Source organism: Oreochromis niloticus, linkage group LG6 (assembly GCF_001858045.2).
Source record: "Oreochromis niloticus isolate F11D_XX linkage group LG6, O_niloticus_UMD_NMBU, whole genome shotgun sequence".
NCBI lineage: Eukaryota > Metazoa > Chordata > Actinopteri > Cichliformes > Cichlidae > Oreochromis > Oreochromis niloticus.
Window position 1 is genome coordinate 30,031,496 of NC_031971.2, and position 10,589 is coordinate 30,042,084.

General features: G+C 39.5%; 1 protein-coding gene and 1 long non-coding RNA gene across 2 annotated transcripts; one reads left to right on the forward strand and one right to left on the reverse strand.

The window, feature by feature from the left end:
* Positions 1 to 841: 841 nt before the first annotated feature.
* On the reverse strand, positions 842 to 4,105 carry adra2a (adrenoceptor alpha 2A). Its single transcript, XM_005454783.4, has 2 exons — positions 3,833 to 4,105; positions 842 to 3,656 (listed from the first exon to the last, which is right to left on the reverse strand). Exon 2 carries the CDS (start codon positions 3,445 to 3,447, stop codon positions 2,161 to 2,163), a length of 1,287 nt encoding a protein of 428 aa, XP_005454840.1. The 5' UTR covers positions 3,448 to 3,656; positions 3,833 to 4,105; the 3' UTR covers positions 842 to 2,160.
* Positions 4,106 to 8,417: 4,312 nt separating this feature from the next.
* LOC112847203 (uncharacterized) lies at positions 8,418 to 10,429 on the forward strand. The gene is made up of 2 exons (XR_003220618.1): positions 8,418 to 9,134; positions 9,238 to 10,429. It is a non-coding gene; the product is annotated as an uncharacterized LOC112847203 (long non-coding RNA).
* Positions 10,430 to 10,589: the final 160 nt, after the last annotated feature.

Below are 10,589 nucleotides of genomic sequence, written 5' to 3' on the forward strand. Positions count from 1 at the left end.
GCAAAAAACATATGAAGAGCTTATGTTCTCAACCTGCAACCTCACAGGAAGTAGAAGGACTTAAATCAGGCTCTGGGGAATCAATGAAAACTCTCTGCTCTGGGTGTTGTAAAAAAGTAACAACAAACATGTTGATTTAGGTCATAGTTTGTGACTGGCATTAATTAGGACACAGCACCCCAAGAGATTTTATGACAAATAGACTGACAGCAAAAGCTTGGCTTTCCTGTCCATTTCGAAACAAGTGACCAGAATTTGAGAAGACTTGACTTTGATGTATTAGTTCTGTAACCTTTATTGAAAAATCACCTAACTTTTCTTTTCTCTTTTCTTTTCTACAACATAACAAAATCTCCCAGAAAATTTCTCCTCACATTCAAAATGAGCATGGAGTATCAGCACGACTGCAAACTTGTCTGTCCAGTGGGAGCTCACCCCCTGTGTTTATATGTGCTGCAAATACACTTGCACATTCTCACACACATGCACTGCCTTTTTCTCACAGACTCACCACACTTATACATGTTGTAAACGTGCAGAGAAACACTCCCTGGGCTAAATATAAGTGTACATCAGGCTGTGTTGGATAAGGTGGATACACAGTTAGAAAAACTCCCAAAAGACCATTTAGCTTTCTGAGGACTGTGCTGCTAAACTGCCTTGCTGACAGTCAAAAGGAATCCATTTACATACTCCTCCTCTGCGGGGAAAAGCTATGCTCTCTGTATTCAATGCAGAGATTATAGTTACTCAATTGTTTTTTTCACCCGTTCTTCGAAGTCTGATGGAGGGAAGACAGTGAAAAGAGAGCGAGAGAGAGATGAACCAGTCAATCAGGATCTGGTTTGACAGGCTGCATGTCTTTATTTAATGACGCATACTGTGGTAGCACAAGACAGCAAATGAACCGCTACTTCTGTGCTTCCCGTGCCTTGCATTACAACTGTATTTATCATCTAAGACGAACTCTGATATCTAAAGCTCCACTAGACAGACTTGGGATGGGAAAAAAAGATTAGAAGGGTAATTTAATTTGACATCTTACAAAAAAGAAAAAAAGTCAAGCATCTTATCACAATCTTTGTTAATTCAAAGAGCAAAAGAACATTTGCACATGTTCTGTTCAGGCTCATTAAGAGCTAAGCTCTTTGTTAATCTCTTGCAAAGGTCAGATTCAACAGACCTGCGTATTTGCACTTTTCTGTTGGAGTATCCAATTCACTGTACAAGAAGGTTTTCACACCCTTACACGGGTGACACGTGCTTTATTTTCTCCTTTGGGAACTCTTCTTTAACCCGTGATCATTTTCTGAGAACAAATTCAGACGTTTTCTTTTGTTCGTGCTGCCTTTGTGCCATTTTATTACACGCCTCTAAGTGTGTTTTGTGTGAATAAGTAAACACACAGTAACATACTGTAAATTATAACATGTCATCACCAGTCTGAAGTTTTATATGGCTCCTTGAGACTGCTTTCAGGAAATGGCCTTTATTTACTCTTTAAAAGGGTCTGCATTTTTTCCCACACCGCCATCATCATCATCATCTTAACCATCATCGTCATCAACATCATATCATAAAAAAAATTGCACAATACTGTATCCATAACAACAAAAATAGAGACAAATATTCAGACAGATCATTTTGTACAATACACTTTCATAAAATACAATACATATCATGGACTTCACTGTGTTTGTTTCTTTTATAAAAATACAAAGAGCAGTTACAATAAAACATGTTCTCACTGTGGTGTTCGGTACTTTAAGCCTCTTTTTTGTGTGAACTTGGTCAATGTTGAGGCTGTGGGTGGCAGACGTTTCGAATAGATGCTGCAAGACATGAGAGAAGTTAGCCTTCAGTTCTTCCTGCTGTATTTCAGAGAATGTTTCTTAACCCAAACAACAATCTTTCTGAAATTTTTCCAAATATTTGTGTTGCTCAAACCTAGACATGCATAAAAGAAAACAAGATTTTCTGCCAGAAAGTTCGAAAGGCAAACTTTTCCCAATAGTGCACAGGAAGCTCATCCTGGCAAAGCTTTTCCAAGCAGTAACACCTAGAGCGATCGCAAACTGGTGATCCATGCACAAAGATCAATGTCTTTTACAATTTATGTACAAGATGGCAAAACAGAACGTATGTACACGATCAAATCCATCATACATATCTCCTAGTGTCCCTCCTGCACAGAATCTTTTTGAATGACCTCCGGAAGTCATTGTTGAAGATGGTGTAAATGATGGGGTTCAGTGCACTGTTGCAATAGCCGAACCAGAAGAAAAACTTAAACAGTTTTTCAGGGACACAGCAGGACAGACACAGTGTCTTCAGCATGTATGTAAAGAAAAAGGGAAACCAGCAGATCACAAATGCTCCAATGACCACTGCCAGGACGAAAGTGAAGCGTTTCTCTCGGTTCTGACGGCCTTTCCAGCGGCTGCCTTTGGTGCTCGGCTCGCGCTTTCTGACATCATCTTCCCCTGGTTTGATTTGACTCAGTCTGGGTTTCCCCTTGGTCGATTTTTTTTTAATTGAGCATGGATTGTTCATATGATGATCAGAGGAGGATGAGTCCTCAATGTCCACCCCGTTGGCCTCCCCTTTCTCATCCTCTGCACCACCATCTCGTTTCACTTCCTCCTTCAGTTTGATGGCCTGTTCGCCATTCAGCTTGTCATGATCCTCAGCATCCCCCAGGCCGTTCTGCTTCTGGTTGGAAGCAGCGACGGTGGCAGCCTTTGGCAGATCCTTTCGCTTTCTGTCTCCGGGTGGTGCTCGCGTCCTCTTTTTGGCAATCTGGTAGATCCGAATATAGACCAGAACCATGATGATGCAAGGGAGGAAGAAAGACCCGATGCAGGAGGAGATGACATACCATTTCTCATCATTGATCCTACACGAAGGTTTAGTAACATTAGTAAAATTGTTATTGTTGTTATAATCATTTTCAGTATTCTTGTCTTTCTTCATGGTGATTAGAGGTGGGAAGGATATAACTGCTGCAATAACCCACACAATGAAGATGATGCATTTGATGCGACGCGGTGTCCTTTTCAGGTTGTACTCGATGGCCTGGGTGATGGACCAGTAGCGGTCTAAGCTGATAGCACAAAGGTGGGCAATGGAGGCAGTGCAGAAGAGAACATCAAGCGCAAGATAGATCTCACACCACACTCCACCGAAGTACCAGTATCCCATGAGCTCATTGGCCAAGGAGAAAGGCATCACAAGGGTAGCCACCAAAATGTCTGCTGATGCCAGAGACACCAAGAATAAGTTCTGGGGAGCCCGCAGGGCCCGGCTTGTAAACACAGCTATGACCACCAGGACATTACCAAACACTATCAACAGGATCATGATCGCCACCAGCACTGTGAGTGGCAGGGCAATCTGGAGGGTGTAAACTTTCATGTCTGTCTGGTTGGTCTCCATGGCACACTCCATTGGAGCAGGTTGACCCACTGCCTATCTGAGTTCACCTGAGGTTAACGAATATCATCCACCAGGAAGGACAGAGCTTGTAGCTCAGAGCAGGGATGAGGAAAAGAAGCAAATGAATCACTCCTCAAGGGCTTTCCTCAGTTTTTTCTCTTTCATTGTGCACTGCCTCCTCCAAGAATTAGCCCTTATTATTTATAAGGCTGCCAGTTCATCTGAAAATATGAGGCAACATAAAGAAAAAAATCAGATCCTTCAGTGCTAATATTTCTGTTCTCACTTAACTATGACATGACTTATGCACTCATATTACCTGTCTGAGACATTAGGTGAGCAGTTGAACCTGAGTAACACTAAGAAAAGAGCGTAAAAAAGAGCGGAGCAGCCTTACCTGAGATGAGGGGCAGTGGCACAACGTGTCCAGTGCATGAGAGGCACAGGCATTAAAAAACTGTCAGTGGGTAACTTCTTTAGGCAGACCGTTTGAAAGAAAAGAGGCTCCATGTGGCAGATGAAGCGTTTCCTCTGCGTCTCCTCTCTCTCTCCTCACACAATGATCTCTGTGCTGCATCTAGCTGTGCTCAGTAGCGGACCTAATAGAGCGCTAATCACGTTATCCCGGGCGCTGCCGTGCTTCTGTCTGCGTGTGGAGTTTCTCTCCTCAGTGTTAACCAGTGCGCCACTCCCTCTCTTTATATTCCGCACGCTGCAAAAAGTGTCCCCATCACCGGGCCACTGTGCTTCCGCGGAGTGTCAACGCTGGCGTTTTGCCATGCCATGTTTATCTGGCAACATATCGCACTTAACACAAAATACGGTCTGCAAGTTTAGTGCATCGGAAAAGTATTAAATGAGGCGGAGATGGAAAAGAAAAGAAAAGAAACACACAACTGCGGTGCAACTTCTGAACAAAAAACAGGTATATTTGGATCATGCGATGTTGTTAAATTTTTGTTTAATTTAATTTGTTCCCCTCCAAGAATTAATGCTCCAGGTGTTTGACATGATGCCTCGTGATCCTGATTTTAAAAAAAACAAAAAACAAAGTTGTGGAGGTTTTAATTCAGTTCACTGAGTAAGAAAATTCCCCGAGAAAACCATGAGCTAAACCACATTTTTGCAGTTCTTTTTGCTTCAAAAAGAGACTATTGAAAGCGTAAAGTACAGGCCGTGTTGGGACAGACATTTTTTGCAGTACATCTGCTAGACTCTGTTGCTAAGCAGCTGCCATGGACACACCACGTGGATATCAGAGAAGCATTTTATTACCCACCAAACCTAATTTATTTGGCCACCTTTCACACCTTTCATGTAGAACACACAAGGGAGTCCCCAAACTTTGTCGGGAGCAGACCTCTGACTGACTCACAGGCCTGTTTGCCTGAAGGATACATATGACAAAGTGGCCACAAATATGAACTGGTAGCAGAGGCTCAGGCAGATGTAAAGTATTAGCCATGTATTCCCAACAGAATCTAAAAGAAAAAAAAGCACCCTCTTTTATAAGGAGTCCTCTCTCTCTGTGTGTGTTTCTCTGTGGCCATGTCCTGAACAAAAAATCATTATACACACTTTATTGTTCTCTGTTGCTTCCATATATGACTTATTGTCTGGAGATATGGGGTAATGCATATAAAACAAATACTCTTCCTATTTTCAAGTTACAAAAAAGAGCTATAAGAATTATAAATCAATCAAACTATATAGAACCAACTAACATTTTGTTTATTAATCTGAATACCCTAAAATTTTATGATTTAGTCGAATATAAAATGGCACAGATAATGTATAAAGCACAAAATAACTTGCTTTGCCGCAGTATTCAGAAGCTGTTTAAAGTCAGAGAGAGTCAATATGACTTAAGGGGAACAGATGTCTTTAAAACAAACAAGATAAGGACAAACATAAAGCAAAGATGTGTTTCTGTTAGAGGAGTTAACCTGTGGAATAGTTATGACAGTGATTTAAAAAGGTGTCGTTCATTTTTCTTGTTTAAAAACATGTTTAAAAATAGAGTATTAGAAAAATATATTAATCAAGAATGAAAAGAGCAAAAATAATAATTCTGAAACTCTTGATTGTTTTGCTGTGGAAATTTTTTTTTGTTTGTTTGTTTGTTTGTTTTTGCTTTGCTTTGTTTTATTCTTTGCTTCGAGCCCTGTGTACAGGAGCTGCATGCAAAAGATTTTTTGTTAAAAGGGTTGGCATAATAAGCAAATGCTTCAGCCAATACCTTTTGATTAGCCTTGGCTCATGATTTTTTGCTTTTTGGTAATCTTTATTTTGTATTCTGTATGCTAATCAATAAAATCAATCAATCAATTGAAGCAAATTCAGTGATTAGCAGAACATTTTTTTTTCTGTTGGCACAGACTATCTTATCAGTATCTTGTGATATAAACAGACTGCTGCCAAGTAACATTTTTCTTCAAACATGCAGGTGGTTTTCTTCTTCAGTGCAATCTCATGGTGGCTGCTGACTTACAGGGCATTAAAAGTGGATAATGATGAAAGAAGCTAAAAATTAAATTAAAACATGGTTCAAATTAAATAAATATCAAACATATTTTTGCCTTTCTATTTTTTTTTGGTTTGTAATCTGTCCTATGTGACTGTCTTGCCAATCAAAAACAGTTTCTTGTTGACAAAGTTGTATAGTTGGAAATGTATCACAATCTAGCCTATTCGGAGTCACTGTACTGTAGATTCTTTTTGTCTCGTGAGTGAAATAACACAGACTCCCTTTCACTATTTGTTTTAAACTAGTCTATTCCTCCTGTCCCTGAAAAAGAGGTGGGACACACCCTGAACAAGTCACCAGTCTATTACAGGGCTGGTTATGTTACTAATAACTTTTTATCATGTGTTTGTTAGCTTAATCAATGACTTATTGATATTTAAAATGATTTGAAGCTAAATGGCTAACAGACAAATTTAGAAGGCTGCCAACTACTTGGAGCAATCAATAAATTTTTCCCATCCTTGAAGATAAATCCTGCAAAGTGCCTTACAACAAAATGATAAAAACAAAATGATAAAAAGTTACCCAGTGACCTGAAATAAACCTGCCCAAATATTCCTTTTCAGCACCCTGACTGGATCCTCATCGTGACAAACCTTATCTCTCAATCTCCTAATTAACAGTCACTCCGAATCCCACCCAAACACTCAGAAATTTGACTATAACTATGAATAGAAACCCTTTGTCTCTTTACATGTCATGAACTGTGTTCAGCAGTTCACCTGATGTTTGAATTCAAATATTTAACTTCACCTGATGCTTGCATTACTCTGCCCAGTCCAGTTTACTTAGACTATATTTACCTGTCATATGATACATGCATTGTGTCCATAGATTAAGGATGTCCCAGGTAATCACACAACAGCTGCAACAATTTAACACTAAAAAACACATTTATCAGTATGAAAAAAGGATAAACACTGGATCTTTACTGAACGATAAATTAAACCAACAGTGGGCCAAAGCTGGAAAATGTTTTTCATAAATCTAAGACAGCAAGGGAACGTTAAAAAAGAGAGTAATGAAGAGTCAGTTTTAAGTATTACTTAAGTTTACTAGAAAGTAGCTGTTTTTCTAACTCTGACACATACAGTGTGGGCAGTATTCCTCTGACATTACATCAAAAAATCTCACAAGACTTCGCAAAACCCACAAATGCTAATCCCCTCTTTTTATGTGTACAATTTATAGCTGGAGAAGCCTACGCTTTTGTTTGGTTTGGACACTTTTAGCATTTCTTTAGATTTCATCCACTGGGGGATTCATTATGGTCCAAACTCCCAGTCTTCCCAGAAATTCTTTCTTACCACAGAAACTGTGCTGAATGCATTGTTTGTGTTCCACTAAAAAAAATCACTCCAGCAGGGTGACTCGAAGGAGGGAAATCTTGAAGAGCTGCGGGAGGACACAGAGTACCCTGCTTATCATCAGTGTGTGCCGGGCGCGCTCAGAATGCAGGAGTCAGCAGACACACTGAAAAAAAAGTGTCGTGATAATCTTGACTTCAGTTGTGCTCGTCTCTCACAAACAAACTAAAGCTGCAACAGTTAATGGTGACTTCACTGTGTTTAACGCCCTGTTGGTGTCTATGCTGTAGAGAGGATAAAACTACAGCTCTAATTATGAACCAACCATATTTTAGTTTGCAATTTTAGCTAATAATACATTGATTTTTACAGTCACGTGCTTACATGTAGTGTCTAATTTTCTGATGTTTTTTCCAGGAATCTTTTGTTTTCTATTCACCCTTAATTTGATGATTTTGATCACAGAAACAGAAGTGTGGCGTTGACCCTGTTCACTCCAAAGCAGGAGCAACAAGATGTGAAAGAGAAAATTGACATGATTTTAGTCAGAAACATGTAACCCAATAGCTTAATGGATTATTAGAAATTCTGTTTACTCTGCGAAGAACTTCTGTAGAAGCCATAAATCACAAACTGTCTGATAAAAATGTGGAAGAGTTTTCAATGGAATTTTCTATCTAATCATAATTGAATTGACTTTAATGGAGCATAGTATAAATTTGACTTTTTTAAAAGGTCCCGCTTAAATTGCACTTCCAGTTTAGCAAAGCGTGAATGCATGAATTAACAGGTCTATAACTAAAAACCCTTTGGCACATTTCCTAAAAATACCCTTTTTTAAAGCACTTTTTCTAAGGCGTAGAAGGCCTGTTTGGGGCTGGTAAAACTCAAGCAAAAACAGACTTTTGCATGCTCAAATGACCTCATGTCACTCTAGCATGCAAAAGTCTGTCAGCAGTCATAAATACAGGATAATGCTTCCATAAATAATAAAATATCTATATTTATATCACTTGTATGGAAAGTCATGTCTTCAAAAAGCTTCACATTTCCTCTAGTTTTATACTGTCATTCTTTACCCTTAGTGTGAGATAAACCTTTCCTCCTGTCTTTGTCTCTCTCTGTGTGTAAGACAAGTGCCTAACCTGAGCCGAGTGACGTCACTCACACCTGTTCTCTCGGAAACGGAAGTGTGTCGTTGACCCTGTTCACTCCAAAACTGGAGCAAAAGGATGCAGAAGAGATAATTGACATGAATTTTATTGAAAACATGTAACCCGATAGCTTAATGGATTATTAGAAATTCTGTTTGCTCTGTGATTGCCTTCTGTTGAAGCCATAAACCACAAACTATCCGATAAATGTGCGGAATGCTTTTAACGGGAAGTCAGTGAATATTCAAAGTGCCCACCTGCGAATCGCTGCTCACAGGCAGGACCCACAGAAAAGCCTGACAATCCAACTCTTGTCTGTCCTGGCTGGTGAAATGATAGCAGCCGTACAGGGAACTGGCTGACTGTTTTTGGGTAAACATTGTCTCGTGGCGCCGGTTGATGCATGAGGGCGCGCACAAAGCGCAAGGATACAGTGACACCTGTCGTCTCCAGCAAGAGCCTCCCAGCTCCGGAAGGACAGCTCCGTGGGAAAAAAGATATTTATGGGCAACACAGAGGATGAGGAAGTGGAGGAGGTCAATGAGCTCAGTGTTTTTTTCCCCCCAAGTTTATGATTTCCTTTGCTGAAGACACACATGTGGGAGAAAGCACTCTCCCACAGTACATACTTGAGCGTAACTAGACGAGATGATGAACTCGGTTGATCGGGCTGATTTTCAGATGGTGGTGGTAGCTCCATGGTGACATCATGTGAGTATTATTATAGATTTATTTAAAAAGATGAAATGAAGAAAAGAAAAAAGAAGAAAACCCCGTTTCGAGCTTAAGTTATAATACAATTTCATCTCTCCAGCAGGGGGCGGTGTTGCACTGGACTGACCGATACAGCTTCAGGCCATTAGAGAGACTGTGATTACTTAAAAGAAAAAAACAAACAAACATTGTTTAAAATGCACCTGCTACTCTTTTACCATCTTTCGTTACACATTATGTAGCATAAATGAAACTGTATTAACCCCAAAGGCAAGGTGAAAATAGCCAATCTGAAAGTGAATTACAGATAGATGGTGAGAACATCTGTGGCAATGCTGCATGTCATCAACCTGACAAGTGAGAAATGCTGGATGCAGACATATAAACCGCGGGCAATACTTAAGATTAGAGCAACCTATTTCTTTCCGTCATCATCAGTGGCGTTTGCAGCTGTATTCTCTGCACAGGTGAATAATGAATCACATCAGCACTTCCAAGATGAGCTGTGAACGAGAATAGGCTCAGCTCTGGCACAGGTCAGCAGCGATGCAAAACAAACAGGAAATGTGTTGTGTAGTGAGTGCTGAACTTGTCCCCGGGGGTGACAAACAAAGACTGCTTCCACTGCTTAAGTGGAACCAGTGGAAAAACATTTGTTTGTTTATTTATTTCCATTTAGGACATTAGAAGAGTGTACTTTTATTACAAATAGATAAATAGATTTTTCTTTCTTTGTATTTTTAGACTGATTGCATTTTGGTCTACAATAAATCTTAATGATTTGTTATTGAAGAAACTACTAGCTCTTACAAAAGTTTCTTATCAAGGCAAAGTCCCACACCACCAGTGATGAAGCCCCAGTGCATGTCCCACTAACTGGAACAGTTTCTCTGTACAGCTGCTTGCTGTTGCCACATCTTAACAGCACAACCACCACTTAAAATTGCCACTGTGGTTACATTAAAAAAAAGATTATTATTTATATTAGTCTTCATGGTGTCTTTCCACCTGGCGCTTATGTGTGCATAGCAAATGAGGCTGAATGTGACCAAAAACTTTCACATAAGTAAACTTCAGTAGTTTAAGTTTTGTGTGTTTATTTGGTTGGTTGGTTTCTGCTATTTTAGAAATTATTGATGTTGTGTTTTAAAGGTGAATATAGTTGTGGCTGTTTTGTAAGTTTTGATTTTCAGAGCATGATGATTGATGATGATTGATGATTGAGCATGATGAGCAATGATGTTTTTGGCAGTTTTTACTAGCACTTTCTTTTAATAAATCATTCGGGTGTTTTGGATCTGTTCTCATTTTTTTCATCATGGTGGGGAAAAAAACAGCTTATTAATTTCAAGTCTCTTTTAAATTCTGATTACTGTTACCGTGGAACATTAGTGAAACGTTAATATTAATTTAATATTCCCATGCTGTGATGTCTGTCTTGAATACAAAACG

Excerpts from the sequence above, each read along its gene's own strand:
- adra2a (XM_005454783.4), bottom strand. The coding sequence starts at position 3,447 with ATGGAGTGTGCCATGGAGACCAACCAGACAGACATGAAAGTTTACACC.